Raw genomic sequence first — 18,724 nt, 5'->3', positions numbered from 1 at the left:
ACTGTTCCTTTAAGAAAAAACAAGGACGTAGATCATGACATAACCATGTGATAACAAAAGGTGTTTTTGAGCTCTCATCTTACTCCGATTCCTCTTTCTTTGTCCCAAAAACCTGGTATTTCTTGTCAAACCTTGTTGGCTTCACCAGCTTACGAAGACTACAAAAGGAGAAAATGAAGTGTAAAAAAGTAAATAAGATACTTTTGGGTTAGATGTAGAAGCAAACATGGACAGATCTCACTGTTAGATGCCAGCACAAGCTGGCAGAAACCTATTTTGGTACTAATAAGCCTGGCTATTAATGTATTGATGTCACATTTACTCTATAGCAGTGATGATCACTCTACCAATTAATGCAGCTTGGATGTGGCTTTTATTCACCCAGGTGCCATATGCCACATTACTGTCCTGTGTAACTTTTATGCCACAAAGAGGTGATTAGAAATGGGAATTTGACATAATAGTGCTTGAACAGCTGAGTTTCCTTATCTTGTATTCATTATAATGTAGGATGGCCTTTTTCTTTATATGCATACCTATATGCTTCCATGGTTACAAACCTCAAGAACGTTTAAGCTTTTCTATCCAGCTAGGGCCCAATGTCCACGGACAGGCCGCGGATTCCGCAGGAAAAAAGGAGATTTAAAAGAAAAAATCTCTATGGTGCATGAATGTTGGTGCACCGGCCGGCGCTTCCGCACACATCCGCAGTGAAGACCCGGACAGGTAAGCACTGTCCTGGGTCGTGGGCAGGGACGGATTCCGCTGTGGGCTCCCGCATGTGGGATCAGACCCATCCGTGGACATGAGGCATTACACCAAGTTATGTGGAGACCAAGGAAATCTGTCTCCCACATTAATTGCTACAGTTCCATCCTGGTTTCCATCCATTTGCAGTTTTCTGCATAGGGTATGGAGACTCGAGATGGAACCTTTTTTTTTTTTTGCCTTCCTGTAGATCAAGATTGGAGGGGGGTAATAGGCTGAATTGCCTTACACACTATATTCTTATGACAATACCTTGGAGATGTAAACTTGACTGGGACATTTTCTCTTTCAGTTGAACCAGCCTTCTTTTTATTTCCACTACTGGGTGGTAATGGAGGATGTGGTGCTATGGGCGGACTGTGATTTGACACTGGAAAAGCAAAACATTGATGACACTGCGAAACAATACATTACTCACAGTATAATGGAGCCAACTTCAAAATATTAAGTCCCTTTTATTATGGTTTGTGAGAGTATCCTCAAGGTCTATGCTAGATGACAGATTAAAGGAAATTTATAGACTTTTCTTATGGTCCAGTATGCCATAAAAAGTGTTGTAGGAATATTTACACATACCTAGAATTGTTTCTTTATAACAGTGGCAAGTACCCTGGTAAACACGGCATGAGGTTTTGCCAGTGGCTCTTTGACTGTGGTAGTGGTGCAGCTTTCTGCTGTGATACTACGGCCATGTTGCAGCATACCCTATAGACAGTTTTATACAGGGGAAATTCTTTACCTGCTCCAGTGGACGGCCCGGCATTCCCTTCTTCCTGCGCTTGATGTATCTCTCCATATTTTCTTTGATTTCTGTTGTTTGGAAGGGAAAGAGTTAAGGGTACAATTCAAATTAAGAACCACTTATGCGACCCTTGTGTTAAAGGTGGAGAGAAAAATTATTTTTCAGACCTTACAAGCCATATTTAAATGAATAGGATTGGATGGCTTTATGGTGATAAAAGAATTGGGTCATCCTACCATGTTCAGTGTAATTGTGCTTTTTGCAGACTCACTTCATGATGTCCTTTATGACTCCCACTGCTGCATCATCTAGAGCCAGTTTTCCAATCCTGCTTGGATTCAGCAAACTGTCAGGGGTTCCAAATGTGGGTTTCTCGTCTTTTCTTGAGGTGACATCAGCGCGAGAAGCTGTTGCAATAGGACCTTGCAAGGGAGGTTCTTGTAGAATTGAGTTGGGGTCCTGCAAGTTGTATCAAAAGAGCTTAGGCAGGATGATTATATAATATCTGACAGTTATCTGACAGATAAGTCCTAATGTAATATAGTAACCATACGATTGGTTCACTCACCAAGAGACAAGAAAGATACCGGCTTCTCTTGATTACTTCTTCCATTACAGTTTTCATGAATGCGTAGAGTTCCTGACTGCTTACTAACTGTAACCAGAAAAATAGGAGCAATCACTAAATACAGGTAGCCCAATGTTTCGAGTAATTACTCGATCGAGCACCGCGATTTTCGAGTACTTCCGTACTTGGGTGAAAAGATTTGGGGGGTGCCGGGGGGGGCGGGGGGAGGCGTGGCGGAGCGGGGGTAGCAGCAGGAAACAGGGGGGAGCCCTCTCTCTCCCCCTCTCCCCCCCACTCCCCGTTGCAAATCCCCACTCACCCACGCGCCCCCCGAATCTTTTCGCCCGAGTACGGAAGTACTCGAAAATCGCGGTGCTCCGGCGAAAAAGGGGCGTGGCCGAGTACGCTCGCTCATCTCTAGTAAAAACTCTATTATATCCATATGACCTATTAGGGTGTGTGACTATAATAGAGAGGCTTACTCCCACTCAAAACCTCCACCTGTATTATACAGCTACAAACAACATTACACCAATATAGCATGTCAAGATGTTTAAAGCAACCATCCAGTCCTGGATGAGCAAAGATGGCTGCACCGCTTCTCTGACTACCTGATGCAGCACTGTGCATTAGTATGTATTGATAACTTATGGGCCATTCGCACAGGACGATATCACTCAAAATGAGTTCAAACAAACAACTTTGAGTGATAATTAGAGATGAGCGAGCGTACTCGGTTCGGGTGTTTTTTGCACTCGAGCACCGCTTTTTCCGAGTAACTTACTACTCGGACGAAAAGATTCGGGGGGCGCCGGGGGGCGGCGTGGTGGAGCGGAGGGTAGCAGTGGGGAACAGGGGGGTACATATTGATCTGAATATAGGTAAATAAAGACCATAAGATATCCATGTCATAAAGCACTCAGCCGCTAAACTCCAGACAACTCACTTCTTTGTCAATGTTTGGATATGCGCAGGCGTCAGTCTTCATCTGCAGCTGTTCTAGATGGGAGTTGATCTGCTGAGACTGAGAATTACTAGTTGCGACCTACAGAAGAATGAAAAGAAACTCCCGATGTAAAAAAGGAAAATCAATGAAGACAAAGTGATATTTTCCAATCAGAGAAAAAGATCACATTTATATTTGTGCTGTTAGAAAGCAGAGGTAAAAGGAACCTGTCACCTATAAACTAAGTTCTGGTGCTGTTCAGGGAGGTGATAAGGAGCAGAGTGCTGTATTATCATGCTCACCCGCTCGCTGGTTCCCGTGTTGTCATTTACTGAAGATTGGGCAGTGCAAGGAAATCTGACTTCAGATTTCTCCCATAGACTTGTATGGGAGAGCGCATGCAGGGGACTCTGAAAAGAGACAGATATCTGTGCGCTGTGCGGTCTTCAGAGGGGAAGACCGTGGGAACCAGGGAGTGGTTGAACGTAAAAATACATCATTTGGCTCCCCGTCACCTTCCCGAACAGCACCAGAACTTAATTTATAGTGCTTGATCGAGGTGATAGGTTCCCTTTAAAGTAGTCACATTTTGTATTAATCTGAAGCTCACCTTCATATTGAAAGCATTTCAAACTTTGCTGTATGACCTCTCTCACTTACCAGAGCTTTAATCTTCACCTGCAGGTTTGTCAAGAGTTGCTGAATATTCTCAAGGAAAATCATGTCTGTGGTTATATATTGAAATTTGTCTTCAAACTTCTTCACAACTTCTGTGGCCTAAGCAGAGAGAAACAACAAAACACACTTATGTCTTAGATGTAAGTTTCAGGCTGTTGGCTTAATTCACATGATGTGGTGATGCTTAAAGCTAGCTTATAAGGGCATGGTGAAAAATACTCCACTAGTGTGCATACCGTACTTTGCATGTAAGGAATCACCACCGGAGGAGCCACAGCTTGGAACATGGCAGGGAAATTGATTGCACAAGATTGGTTTAAAGAAAACCACCCAACATCAAGAGATTTGTCCAAAAAGCTAACTGGCTATTAACATTAGAAAGAGGAATACAGTCCAAAATTGAACCGATACTGGAGTGAGGTCCACTCTCTGATTAACACGGTATATAAAATAAATTTGGAGTTTACTCCATTCGTATGCATCCTTTGATATACAAGTGATCTACCAGTGGAGGAGCATGAACAACTAGCAGCAGCGAGACTCTTATATATCGCAAGCAAATTGATAGCGCAGCATTGGCTGGATGAGTCCCCCCCTACATTGAGGGAATTTAAAGATAAAGTCAACCGACTCTTACCATGGGAAAAAGGCCTATACTTTAAATGTAAGGCAGGACACAAATACAGTTAGATATGGTCCACATGGTTGGATGCATTTGGTTTGGCACAACTGAACTGACACATTAGGTAAACTGACTGTACAAGAGAAACAATATGTAGGGTATATCCTAGTCACAAGAGAGAGAAAAGTAGTGACTCATGAAATAATCATAAGGCATGTGTGTAAATGCATTTGGCTGACAGTTTATAACGTTTGCTATTGTAGTTTTACACTGCATTGTCATATAAAGTTGTTGTACAGGTATGGGGGATGGATAAAGTACAGTATGCACTGATGTGTGGATTGAGCTCATTGAACGTACAACTGACTGTTCTCAAAGGGACAAAGTTAAAGAGATAATCTGAAAGGGTGAAAAATTTCATAGACTAATTTTTCTGCTGTTAACTCAGGATGCTGGACGATCTATATATTAGACACACAAGAGAGACTCAAGGCGGAGGGGTGTTGTGGGTTGCAACGCTTTTGTTTTTTTTGTTTCGGTTTCTGTTAAATAAGAAAAGTGATGAAAATCCAAATAAAAAATATTTAATATAAAAAAAGAAAGAAGAATGCAACGAATACTTTGAGAAAGTATTGGGAAAATGGTTATGTTCGCCTGAGTTGGAACCAGCCCATCTGGTTACATATAAAGTATTGTTAGGTTGATAGGTTAATGTTTGGGTCCATGTCTGTGGTCAATGTGCTCGATCTGCTCCTAAGTGGATGGAACACATGGCAGAAGGTCCCACTTTTATATCTGAATATATATATATTTATTTAAAGCTGTTAAACTCTTCATGTCAACTTCATGTCACTGATTAATAGTAGAGATGAGCGAGTATACTCGCTAAGGCACATTACTCGAGTGAGTAGTGCCTTAGCCGAGTATCTCCCCGCTCGTCTCTAAAGATTCGGGGGCCAGCGGGTGACAGGTGAGTTGCGGCGGGGAGCGGGGGGAGAGAGAGATCTCCCCTCCGTTCCTCCCCACTCTCCCCCGACGCTCCCCGGCCCCTGAATCTTTAGAGACGAGCGGGGAGATACTCGGCTAAGGCACTACTTGCTCGAGTAATGTGCCTTAGCGAGTATACTCGCTCATATCTAATTAATAGTATTACCAAGAGTGGAATCGTACAGATTCAGTCTAAATGCATGCACGACTGAACGAAGAAAGGGAAATTCATCTGTCATTCAATTTCTGCATGCATAAATTCTGAACAACAGATCAGTCCATGTAAACAGGCAGTCATTCACCACTGAACAGCTGCCTATTTACTGTGAATGGAGGCGAGTGGGCCAGAACAACCTCGGAACCACCTCCATTCATTAGCGAGGATCTTTCCTGTGTATAAGCACAGAAACGATCATCGCTGGGACGACCTGTTGGGCATTTGCGCCTGAGAGGTCGTCCTATGTAAAAGCACTCTAAGACATAAGGATTTTGGTGTGAAATTGTTTGTGGCAGATTTTCACGCCATGTGTGAATATACAAGGGCTGTACAGCCTAGAGACAAGTTGGCTCTACTATTAGCCAAAATGGCACAAAAAATATTGCTCCATTTGGCTAATACACCCTAATAAAGAATATAGCAGACTTGCAGTTATAATTTAGCTGAATTTATGAGGGGAACATTCCGCACCCTCTTCACTAGTGGTGTAAACACAGTGGCCATGTTCTGGAATACAATGCAGAGTACAACAAATGAGTTAGGGTTTCCCTGATGCTATATAAATATATAACAAATCTTAACTTACCTGCTCTAAGCATTGAGATTCCAATCCTTCTAAATCCACCATGATGGAGCCTTCAAATGAAGCAATGCTGGCCGACGCATTATGTAATCTCTTGCGAAGTATCTCAATTTCATCTGGAGAAAAGTTTCCTCCTTCTGAAAACAACCTAACAAAACAGAAATGACTTGTTTCATATTTTTTTTATATTGCAGATCTGTAAGACTTCAAACTTGTCTCACTGAGTATCTACCGAAATGACTTGATGAATTCTGAGTTGGTGTCACACAACTTTCCCAGCATCTCTTCCACATGTTGTCGATAGTTCCTCATGGCCATCTGCACTCTGCTAGTGTGATTGTCCAGGATGGATGGGAGGGAGTTGCTCAGGGTGACCAGTCTGAAATAAAAAAATGACAAAAGAAAAACGAAGCTGATGGTAAAACCACATTTGTTTTGTATTGTACCACATGCACTAACCAAGCTTCAGTAGAGAAAAACAATAAGGTAAATGTGGGCAAACAAAGATCATGTTAGTTCTATGTGTGCTAGCATGACCCAATCTGATTTATACTTAGGTCTAGGACAATGGCATTATGTATATAAGGGCAGTAGTAATAGGTTAACCGAATGAAGGCCCTTCTACACCGTCTGTCTATTGGGTATGAATGTTCATCCAAAATTTTCTTAGCCTGATTTTCCAGCTATATAAAACGGACAACGACCAGCCGCAAAAAAGAGTGAACACTCATTTGTCTGCTTATCGTTGTTTTTCAGCTTGCTGGTTGACTATAAATCTCCGTGACAATGGGGAGATGTACATTTGGCTGTGTAGGGACAAAGGATCGTACCAAATATCTTTTGTCCCCATGTCAGCAATTCTCCACTGTACAAAAGAAATATAAATGAGCGCTGATCAACATGTTTTATTGATCGGCGTTCAATACATTGAGACGATCCTTGGCTCAATGCAAAAGTACCCTGAGGCAGAAGATGGTAGGATGAACATACACTGTCAGAAAGATGTTAAATGTCTTCCTTTACATACTCATGTTATGAAAAGCAGATGATGGAATAAAATCTGAAGCATTTGATGGCCTGTCGATACTGATCCTTTTTGCTACATGTGATCCATAGGAATGTAATCCCACACGCAATCAGGATGTGGTTGGCATATCTGCTTGTCGGTATAAATAACAGCGCAAGGGGTATTTACTTTTGTTGGCATCTTTTGGCCCACAGGGCGAGATCAGAGGCTGGGGACCAAGGATGGTCATTTTATTAAATTATTTCCCTCTGTAGTGCTCTATAGTCTCCACTTTGTAGACTCATATAGCACTTCATAGCATACAGAAAGACTCACTTGTCAGATTTCCTGGTGTTCAGAAATGTATTTTCCATGTCGCTGATTTTGCCACGGAAGTTCTGAGTGTCGTTTTTCATCTTCTCAATAAGTAAAACGCTTTCTTCCTTTAGGTTGCCAAGCGCTTCGTTCACTCCCTCACAGTGACGGTCAACGCGCTTTGAGTGGAGGCGCAGCTCAGCTAGAAAACAAAATACAGATGTCAGAGTAAGACAAACCTGGAGATCTCCAGAATATTTATCATTACTATTTATTTCCCAATATCTACAGGGCCAACATGTTCATCAGGCTGTAATCACTCACATCAGTCGTTATCCCCAGTGACTACAGATGAGCGAACCTACTTGGTTCGGGTGTTTTCGAACTCGAGCACCGCTTTTTCCGAGTAACTCACTACTCAGACGAAAAGATTCGGGGGGCGCCGGGGTGGAGCGGGGGTAGCAGTGGGGAACAGGGGGGAGCTCTCTCTCTTTCTTCCCCCCCCCCATACTCCCCTCTTCCACCCCCCGCTCACCCCCGGCGCCACCCGAATCTTTTCGTCCGAGTAGTGAGTTACTCGGAAAAAGCGGTGCTCGAGTTCAAAAACACCCAAACCGAGTGACCTCACAAACCAATTTGCCTATATCAGTCACCAACACCACGGCCAGTTACCAAGAAGTACATTTTTGCTGTATAGATAATGTCAGAGACCCCAAAGGGCACTCATTCAAGCAACATGCGAACTACAAGCAAATGTTTTCTCTGGTCTGTTTTGATGCCAGGTATACAAGAAATGCTAGGAAATTAATAATGAACACTATTTGTAAAGTTACAATACTTAATTTGTTATTTTAGAAGCATTTATAAAATGGTCACCAGAGGGAATATATCCCATAACCCTGCAGCGCCTCTTTGTCTGAAGGAAGTGCAGTATCAGGGGGCTGTGGCAAAGCAGAAGGCATTTAGATGTTGTTTAGAGTTTAACACTGAAGAGTGATCCAGGCCATACCCGCTCTAACATTGTGGATGTCCATCTTTATGCGCTGGCCTCGAGGCTGATGCAGGTGACAGCGCAGGTCCAACTCAGATTTCAGCTCTTCCATCTTGGCAAGAACAATACTATGTGAATTGGACACAGTTTCATCAAACCAGCCCTCCAGATGTTCGAAGAACCGCAGACGAAGGCTAAAAGTGAGAAGTTAATTAACACTTGGCTAATTTTACAAGTCCGGTGTATAAGAAATATCCTACACTAACCTTTTTTTAAGTTCCACAATCATTTCATCTGGTAAGACAATGTGGTCCAGGTTTAAAATGCCCTCGTCTTCTGTAACGGCCTCCGTGAAGAAGACGCTATCGTGCTGATGTTCTACAGATGACTTGGGCTGTGTGTCCTTCTTGTTTAGCACCATGTATATATTTTGTCTGGAGGTTGTGAAAGATTCACAGATCACAGGGGTTTCTCCTACTGTTGCTCTATTCTAAAAAACACATATATTCATTAGTAAGTTTATAGTGACCCCTAAATCATGAGTACAATGGAAACACTTCACTTTTCTATGGAGGTTCCCTTTGATTATTCAAAAAGACAGAAAATTAGATCCTTTATTTGAGCTGGATTTAGTTTTTTCTTAATCTCTGTTGCACTTTCTTCCGTAATAGTGAATTTGCAACTAGAATTCTAAAAGCTGCTTGGATGTGAATAGAGAATGGAATATGATGTAAATGTGTAGAGCATTGGTAAAGCCAATTATTTGCAAAGTACGGTAATTTAAAGATTATATGTTTAAACATGGAGATCCTCCGCATCTAACCCAACTCGTGACACATCCACTCACCTTGTTCTGTGCAGTCGCTTTTCTTTCAGAAACCAACTGGTCCCGTGGCTCGGATATCGGAGTGTCCTCAGCAGTATCTTCATGGTTCAGCTGTGACGAGTCCTCAGTATGTGTAACAATAGTATTTCCCACATCACCATCTTCTGTGGTCTCTCTTTTAAAGATCTGGAGAATATTGACATCTGCATCCTCTGCACTATGATCCCGGGAGTGCTGAACCGTGTCTGTGGGGTGTGAAGACTCTACAGGTTTTTCCATAGGAATGTCTTCATATGAAGTCTCTATAGGGTCATCGGATATGGGGTCTGGGCTTATGACAGTTACCCCTTCAGATTCTCCTGGATTTGAGGGCAAGTCCTTCAAGAACAAATCAATATCATTGTATCAGATCAGGCTCAAATAATATGTAACTTGTAATGCAGTCAAGCCTGCACTTCCAGAATGTTGGCTTTACCTTTCCATATATTTCCTTTACATGAAAGAATTTACTCAATGATGCACTGTAAGCCAATAATTGACTCAACACCAGGGCAGGATAGGAGTCAATGATGCAGACTTGATCTTGATAAAATTTGTTGTATCTGTTCAGTGAAGTAAACAGATATTTATCAGTAATATTATACATGTTATATTCAAAATATGGTTTACAAGTAATACAGAGGCATTTATATATAAACTGCTCAAAATAATTAAGGGAAGACTAAAATCATACATCGGATCTGGATGAACAAAAGATTCAAGTTGAAAATCTTTACTAATATAAATTGTGTAATGTGCTGAGAACAAAATGATGTACCGACGGTCAATGGAAACCAAAATCAACAACCAACTGAAGGTTGGATTCCAAATCAGCCAGAAAATCAATCTGCATGAATTTAATTACAGCACTTCATAATGAGCCTCATGTGGTGCAGAGTGTTAAGGCAGCAGAAATGCAGTCCTAAGCCCTTGCTCACAACCTGAAGGTTGAGTGCTCAATCCCTGCATGGTTCGGGTAGCCGCTTCAAGGCCTTCCATCCTTCTGAGGTCAGTAAAATGAGTACCCAGCTTAGTGGGGGGTAATAAATAAATTACTTAAAAGCGCTGCAGAATAAGTTGGCGCTATACTAATAACAAGATTTATTTATATTTTTAATGTCACTCAGTAGTGTTAATGGCCCTCACATGCTTGTATGCACCACTGACAACATCTGGGCATGCTCCTGAGGAGATGGCAGATAATGTCCTGGGAATCTTCTCCCAAACTTGGATCAGGGCATCAATGAGCTCCTGACAGTTTATAGTGCTGCTTGGCGGTGTCGGAAACACTAATTCAGACTATCTCAAAGGGTTCTCAATTGGATTTAGGTCTGGGAAATGTGAAGGCCAGTCAATGGCATCAATGCCTTCATCATCCAGTAACTGCTTAGACACTCTGGCCACATGAGGTCGGACATTGTCTTGCACTAGGAGTAACTTAGGGCCCATTGCACCAGCGTAAGGTCTGTCAATGGCTCTGAAGATTTCATCCTGGTACCTGACAGCAGTCAGCTTACTGTTAGCTATCACATAGATGTTTGTGTGACCCTCTCAGCATATGCCTCCATATACCATCACTGATACACCGTCAATCTAGTCATGTTGGATGATGTTGCAGGCAGCATGACGCTCACCATGTCACCTCCAGACTTTTTCACATCTGTCATGTGCTCAGTGTGAACCTGCTTTCATCTCTGAAGAGAATAAGGCGGCAATGACAAATTGTTAAAGGGGTTGTCTCGCGGCAGCAAGTGGGGTTATGCACTTCTGTATGGCCATATTAATGCACTTTGTAATATACATCGTGCATTAAATATGAGCCATACAGAAGTTATTCACTTACCTGCTCCGTTGCTAGCGTCCCCGTCGCCATGGATCCGTCTAATTCTGATGTCTTCTTGCTTTTTTAGACGCACTTGCGCTGTGCGGTCTTCTTCCTGGTGAATGGGGCCGCTCGTGCCGGAGAGCTGGTCCTCGTAGCTCCGCCCCGTCACGTGTGCCGATTCCAGCCAATCAGGAGGCTGGAATCGGCAATGGACCGCACAGAGCCCACGGTGCACCATGGGAGAAGACCCGCGGTGCATCGTGGGCGAAGATCCCGGCGGCCATCTTGGTAAAGGAAGAAGAAGGAAGAAGGAAGACGTCGCAGAGCGGGGATTCGGGTAAGTAATAAAATTTTTTTTTTTTAACACCTCTTTTGGGGTTGTCCTGCGCCGAACGGGGGGCCTATGGGAAAAAAAAAACCTGTTTCAGCGCGAGACAACCCCTTTAATTCTAGTGTTCTCTGTCAAATGTCAATTCAAGTCGCACAGTGCTGGACTGTGGGCACAGGTCCCACAATGGGATGTCGAGCTCTCACGCCACACTCATGGAAATTGTTTATGAGAGTTTGGTTAGAAACATGAAAACTTATAGCCTGCTGGAGGTCATTTTGTAGGGATCTGGCAGTGCTTCTCTTGTTTCTCTTCACAAAAAGGTCAGAAGCGGTGTTGTGTGTCCTTAAGGAGAGCACCCAAAAAGTGTGTGGGGACACCTAAGGGGGGGGGAAAGGGGGATGGTATAGTCTCTCCCCAAGAAGAGCACCCAGAAGGGGTGTGGGGAAACCTAAAAGCTAAGTAAGGAGACTTATAAGGCAATGCTCCTATATGAAATGTATGCAAATCAGAAAGATGAAAAATACCTTTACAGCATCATCTATTGGATGAAAGCATTCCTTCAATTCAAGGTGACCTTATAAAAAAAAGTCTACAATGATTGGGATTTTTAAACCAATCCTGAAACCATGCAAAGGAGCATATACCAGTCCTGAAGCTGGCTTGCCCTTCTAAGGTCCTGCCCAGCTCTCGTGTAATGACCCATGTCGTGCTGCCTGCTCCATGCTCTTCAGACTGTGCTGGGAGACACAGCAACCTTTTTGCGACAGCACCTATGGATGTGCCATCCTGGAGGAGCAGGACTACCTGGGGAACCCGATTGGGTTGCAGGTACCACCTCATGCTACCAGAAGTGACAAGGACACGAGCAAAAATGGAAAACTAAAGAAGAATCAGTCAGGAAGGATAAGGAGATAGTAATTGACTCTGGCCACCACCTATAAAACCATTCCCTTCCTGGGGCTTGTCTTGCTGTTCCCCTCCAGGCACCTTTTGTCACTTTCATTTGTACCAGAGCTGGTGAAAATGATTCACAATCACTTCTGCTTCCTAACTGGAAGATTGATATACCTGAAGTTTAAGTGACTTGGATGTATACTGTGATGCTTAAGTAAGTTCTCTTTATTTTTTGAGCAGTGAACAAATGTATGACTTTAGTGATTGGTTTGCCCTACGTACTGTGTCATTAGGCATTTCTGGATTATATTGATATTAAAATGGTCTCAAAGATCTGGTACCGTGTTAGCCAGTAGAGCAAAATGTGATTGTTCTCAGTGAGAGAAACCACGTAATCCTGTAGATATGATACCTTTTAATGGCTAACAAAAATACATGATGTAATAATAGCGAGTTTCCGAACCAACGCAGGGTTCTTCTTCAGGCTTAAATGGATTGGATCTGAAGAGGCATGGATATTTATACACACTTATAACATGCATACTTATGACAAGGCACAGATATGGATGTGATTGGTTGGCACCTAAAAGGAATTCTGCAACAGCAAACAAACTTTTTTTGTCTAGGCACTGATAGCGGAGTGAAAGTTTTATGGTCCCTAAATTACTGTTGGGGGGGGGGAAAGGTCGGAAGGCTAGAAAAGGTATCATATCTACAAGATTATGTGGTTTCTCTAGCTGGGAACAATCACATTTAAAATGGTCTCTATCAGCACCTTTGAGCAGCATAAACTATGTCATGTGCTCAATGGTGAGTCCAAAGAGGTATGTTTCATACTCATTTTTATAATATGACAATAATTATAACCACCTCTGTGACTGTTCTTTCTGTAATATACAGTGTTTTACTGTACATGGCAAATTGCAAAAGAAATGTCTTTTCATTGGTCATGTTTCATTAGCCCTTAACCCCTTAGTGACCAAGCCTGTTTGCGCCTTAATGACCAGGCCAAATTTTGCAAATCTGACATGTGTCACTTTAGCATGGAAAAACACCAGAAAGGTTTTGCATATCCAAGCGATTCTGACATTTTTTTTCCACCACATGTTGTATTTCATCTAGGCGGAAAAAGAAGACCAATAGAATTTGTTTTTATTTATTAAAAGCGCCAAAATTGGGAAAATGTTGAAAAAATCGTCATTTTTTCACATTTCCAACTGCAATATCTCAAATATGTGCAAACATAATATAGAAATTTTTGTTAAGATATATATTTCCATCCGTTTACTTTATTTTGGGCGCACATTGGAAAAACTTTCATTTTTTTAACCATTTAGGAGACGTACAAATTTAACATTACTTTTCAGCATTTTGAGGAACACTTTGTTTTCCTACACCAAACCAAGATTGGAAAGGCTCATAGGAGTCAAAATGATAGATACCCCCACAAGTGACCCCATTTTAAAAACTACACCCTTTAAGGTATTCACTGAGGGGTGTCATGAGTATTTTAACCCCAAAGTTTTTTTTTAGGAGTCAATGCAATTTAGAAGAGAAAAACTAAAATTTCATATTTTTGCAAATATGTCATTTTAAAGACAGGACTTTTTTCTATAGTACACATGAAAATTAGGATTTGCACCCCAGAATGGATACCCCTGTTTGTCCCGTGCTCAGAAACATAGCCATTGTGGCCCTAATCTTACGTCTGGATGCACAATGGGGCCCAAAATGAAAGGAGCAACCGGTGGCTTTCGGAACAGAAATTTTGCTTGAAGGAGATTTAGGCCCTTTTGCACACTTGTAGAGCCATTGAGTGACCAAAACGATGGAGAACGCCCACAAGTGACCCCATTTTGAAAAGTAGACCCCTTAACGAATTTATCTAGGGGTACGATGACTTTTTTGACTTCACAGTTTTTGAATGAATCTAAGCCAAGGAAAAAAATTACGATTTTCATTTTTTGGGTAATTCTGTCATTTCAAATGCAGTTTTTTTTGTACCGCACATATATGAATGAAGACTTGCACCCCTAAATGGATACCCGTTTGTCCTGTGCTCAGAAACATACCCATTGTGGCCCTAGTATTACGTCTGGATGCACAATGGGGCCCAAAATGAGAGGAGCAACCGGTGGCTTTCGGAACAGAAATTTTCCTTGAAGGAGATCTAGTCCCCATTGCCCACTTGTAGAGCCATTGAGTGACCAAAACGATGGAGAACCCCCACAAGTGACCCCATTTTGAAAAGTAGACCCCTTAACGAATTTATCTAGGGGTACGGTGACTTTTTTGACTTCACAGTTTTTGAATGAATCTAAGCCAAGCAGAAGGAAAAAATTATGATTTTCATTTTTTTGGAAATTGTGTCAATTTAAAAACAGGTTTTTTTTGTACAGTGTACATAGGAATGAAGACATTCACCCCAAAATGGATACCCCCGTTTGTCCCGTGTTCAGAAACATACCCATTGTGGCCCTAATCTACTTAAAGGAAACATAGCTAGGCCTATAATGGAAGGAGCACCCGTTGGATTTCAGGGTACAACGGAATAAATTCCAGTCCCCATTGCCCACTTGTAGAGCCATTGAGCGGCCAAAACAATAAGAGAACCCCTACAAATGATCCCATTTTGAAAACTAGACCCCTTAACAAATTCATCTAGGGGTGTACTGCGTATTTTGACCCCACAGTATTTGAATGAATCTAAGCAAAGCAAAAGGAAAAAATTACGATTTTCATTTTTTTGGCAATTTTGTCAATTTAAAAACGTTTTTTTTTGTACAGTGTACATAGGAATGAAGACGGTCACCCCAAAATGGATCCCTCCGTTTGTCCCGTGTTCAGAAACATACCCCTTGTGGCCCTAATCTACTTACAGGACACATGGCTAGGCCCATAATGGAGGGAATGCCCGCTAGATTTCAGGGCAGAACTGAATAAATTCCAGGCCCCATTGCCCACTTATACGGAAAAAAATTTGACTTCCTAAAAATAATACCCCCCGCCATCCCCATTTTTTGGCATTCCCTAAATATTAGATAAAGGTAACAATGTAAACTGCGTTTTATGTCGGAAGACAGGGGTAATTACGGAGGCTGGTTGGGTTGGGCACATGGGGCAAGAAAACCGGGTATCCCCCCTCCTCTCATGTATTTTGGGGGGTATTTCGTGACCTCAGCGGTGGGGATGGGGTGTAAAAAGTGGCCCTCTGTGAGGCTTTGTAATCTTGCTGCGGTGCTGCGGTCTCACAGAGAAGGCGCTCAACAAGCTGCTCCTGGAACTGCAGGAAGGCGAGCGTTCCCGGGGCTTCTTGTAAATTACGGATTACAGGTAGCGGTCTGAATAACGCCGGGCACACACGGCCGTAGGTGGAATCTGCTTGTGGAGGCCTGCAGCGGATTCCAGCTGTGAGCCCGGCTGTGACCCTGCGTACGGCCGCGTAATGTACTGCGCATAACTGCCTACTCACACAGGCGGTCATGAGCAGTACTTTTTTTTTGTTTGCATTTCCCGTGCCGCCGCTTAGAGATGAGCCGGGTACCCGCAGTCCGTACACAATGTATTTGCACATGGGCTGCGAGTATATCCGCCGTCATAGAGCACAATGGGCTCTATGTCGCGGATATCCGCGGTAAAATATAGCATGCCGTGTTCTGTTTCTGCGAGTGGATTCCGTAATTCCGACCCGCTAATTGGGGGGAATTGTGTGATCCAATGCATGTGATTGATCCGTGGATTACCGCTGATCAAGCGCATGCAGAACCCATAATTCCTCTCCGGTCATGTGTGACCGGCCTAATGTTAGATTGCTACTTTATCACGTGACCGGGGACCGCTCAGCGAGGCCACCAGTCACTGCTCCAAGCACTCAGCGACCGTTGGTCGCTGGGAGCAAGGAGATTTAAAATTTCCTGGGCTCCCCGGCTCCTGCGAATGTGTCCGGCATTTTGCCGGCGGGTGCATGCGCAGAAGCCGGAAGGGTCCATGGAGGATAATTGCATCTGGATTCCAATGTGGAAGCCTCCGAGAAGATGTTTCATCTCCCCCCACCGATCGCATCGGTGAGGGGAGATGAAACTGCCACTTTTTAAAGAACTTTTACGTGATTGCCATTAAGCATTGGGTAACGGCGATCACGTGACCAGTAACCACATACTGCGGCTCCCCGTGACATCTCCAGGCTCTTGGCTACCTTTGGTAGCCAGGAGCAGGGAGATTTTAAATTTCTTGGGCAATATTTCACTTTTGCGCATGCGTCCGCCATCATGCCGACGGGCGCATGCGCCGAAGCTGGGGTAAGGTCTGCGGATGAACATCCCATCAGGGAACGAATACGGGGACCTTGGGTACGTAATTTCATCCCCCCTTACGGATACGATCCGTAAGGGGAGATGAAACTTTAACTTTTTAAACTTTTTTTAAACTTTTAACTTTTTTTTTTTTTTGACTTTTTAACTTTATATGATCACCGTTATCTGATGGATAACGGTGATCATATGACTGGAAACAGCATACAGCGGTCCCCAGTCATATCTCCCTGCACTCGGCTAACTGTGACAGCCGGGTGCAGGGAGATTTTGAATTTGCCGGGCTCGCCGGCCTTCTGCGCATGCGCGCCACATCGGCACATCGCAGAAGCCAGCGGGGGGTCCGGAGACCGGCCGGAGGACATCGGCGGACCTGAGGTGAGTATTTTCACCTCCCCTCATGGATCCGATGCATGAGGGGAGGTGAAACTTTTCTTTTTTTACACTTTTTTCACTTTTCCGCGATCATCGTTATCCATTGGATAACGACGATCGCGGTACCGGGGACTGCTTACCGTGGTCCCCGCTGACATCTCCTGCCTCCCGGCTACCTACAGGAGCCGGGAGATTTTAAGTCTCCCGCGCCGCCGGGCCTTCTGCGCATGCGGCTGACGTAATGCCGCCTGGTGCGCATGCGCAGAAGGACGGCTACGGCGCCCGGAGCATCGAGACAGCTGGGAGTCGTGTGGCGGACCTCGGTGAGTAATTTCAGCTGTTCCGATGGATCCGATCCATCAGAGCAGCTGAATATGTCACTTTTTTTGCAGTTTTATTTACTTTTTTGCGATCGGCGCTATCCATTGCATAGCGCCGATCGCAATGCCGGGGGGGGGGGGGGGTCCGAGCAGCCCGGGATGACAGCTCCATGCTGTCGGCTACCTGCGGACACCGACAGCATGGAGCTGTCACGTACACAGCCCGAGGGGCTTTATTCTCTGCAGGACACATGTTTTTACGTCCTCAGAGAATAAAGCCCACTTCGGGAGGACGTAAAAACACTATGGGCTGGTCGTTAAGGGGTTAAAGGCGTTTTCAACGTTATTTATTTTTGAATCCTGCTGCCCATGGCCAAAAAGTAATGAAAGATCCCGTACACACCTCTCCTGGGTCCTTGCATGTCCAGCACCACAGCTCTGTTCTTTACACCGAGTCTGTGTTGCTAACCTGTTTAGGGACATCACGAGCTGCTGCAGCCAGCTGCAAGTCTTAGCAGTAAACCACTGCCCCATTAGGGCATATGCATCAAATTACAGAATGCGGCACCCTCTCTATACACCAGAGTGAAGATATGTAAGGTTGGCTCCCACTGTGGTGGACCCGTCCCATCTATGTATGATATGGAAGCCCATTTGATAGCTACTCTGTAATGCTATAAGACCACTGTAGCAGATATGTCTGGCCAGAAGCAGCTTTCTCCAGAATCAGTCTCCAACATGATATTTCTTCTTGATTTTAGGTTTGTAATATAACATGCATACACCTTTCTGCTGCTGGATCATGAGTGCAGTTCACAGACACCACATGGATGAACCTCCAACCATATAACTGGACTGACGCATAAATACAGACTAGACTCAGCACCTACCCAGATTTTATTTCAAGCAATGCAGCCTGTGCCTTTCCCAGAAGAACACCAAGCTGCTCCTTTGTACTCTCCTGCCGCAGGGTGTCCAGAATTATGTCTAAATCAGCTTCTTTTGCCTAAAAAAATCATGGAAGTTGAAGCGCATGTTTAGTTTAATGAAGGGAACTAATCTATATTACCGAATACATGATTCATACAGAAATATAAAGTCAATTTAAGAGCAAAAAAAACACATTGAAAAATGTAAAAAGCAATTCTTGGGAGCTATGTAAATAGAAAAGTAGGAAACTAGCAGCACAGAGGATCCAAACCTGGTTTTCTGCATCATGTGCCTGACGACAGGCGTCTAGATTTTTTAGTAGGGTCTCTTCCTGCTGCGAGAGCCCGATTTGCAAGACACCCCATAGATGAACTGATTTTTTAGAAAACGTAAATAATTTGTTAATGTCTGCTGCCATTTTCTTTGATACGACTTCTAGAGATTCCTGAAA

At 43.5% G+C, this 18,724-nt stretch overlaps 1 protein-coding gene across 1 annotated transcript in view; it reads right to left on the bottom strand.

Moving 5' to 3' along the window:
- Positions 1-18,724, bottom strand: part of CCDC180 (coiled-coil domain containing 180) — a 41,285-nt gene that overhangs the window by 9,281 nt on the left and 13,280 nt on the right. Inside the window, exons 14-29 of the mRNA XM_066591362.1 lie at positions 18,545-18,718; positions 18,234-18,349; positions 9,725-9,851; positions 9,271-9,627; positions 8,690-8,913; positions 8,442-8,617; positions 7,454-7,634; positions 6,344-6,490; positions 6,115-6,259; positions 3,685-3,801; positions 3,025-3,123; positions 2,079-2,165; positions 1,782-1,969; positions 1,508-1,578; positions 1,021-1,138; positions 84-158 (exon numbers count right to left, since the gene is read on the bottom strand). Coding sequence (XP_066447459.1) covers positions 84-158; positions 1,021-1,138; positions 1,508-1,578; positions 1,782-1,969; positions 2,079-2,165; positions 3,025-3,123; positions 3,685-3,801; positions 6,115-6,259; positions 6,344-6,490; positions 7,454-7,634; positions 8,442-8,617; positions 8,690-8,913; positions 9,271-9,627; positions 9,725-9,851; positions 18,234-18,349; positions 18,545-18,718 — 2,402 coding nt within the window. The remainder of the gene's footprint in view (positions 1-83; positions 159-1,020; positions 1,139-1,507; positions 1,579-1,781; positions 1,970-2,078; positions 2,166-3,024; positions 3,124-3,684; positions 3,802-6,114; positions 6,260-6,343; positions 6,491-7,453; positions 7,635-8,441; positions 8,618-8,689; positions 8,914-9,270; positions 9,628-9,724; positions 9,852-18,233; positions 18,350-18,544; positions 18,719-18,724) is intronic.

The sequence above is a fragment of the Eleutherodactylus coqui genome, chromosome 2 (genome assembly GCF_035609145.1).
Source record: "Eleutherodactylus coqui strain aEleCoq1 chromosome 2, aEleCoq1.hap1, whole genome shotgun sequence".
NCBI classification, from domain to species: Eukaryota; Metazoa; Chordata; class Amphibia; order Anura; family Eleutherodactylidae; genus Eleutherodactylus; species Eleutherodactylus coqui.
Note: the sequence above shows the minus strand (reverse complement) of the source record. Positions and strands in the feature narration are given on the sequence as shown.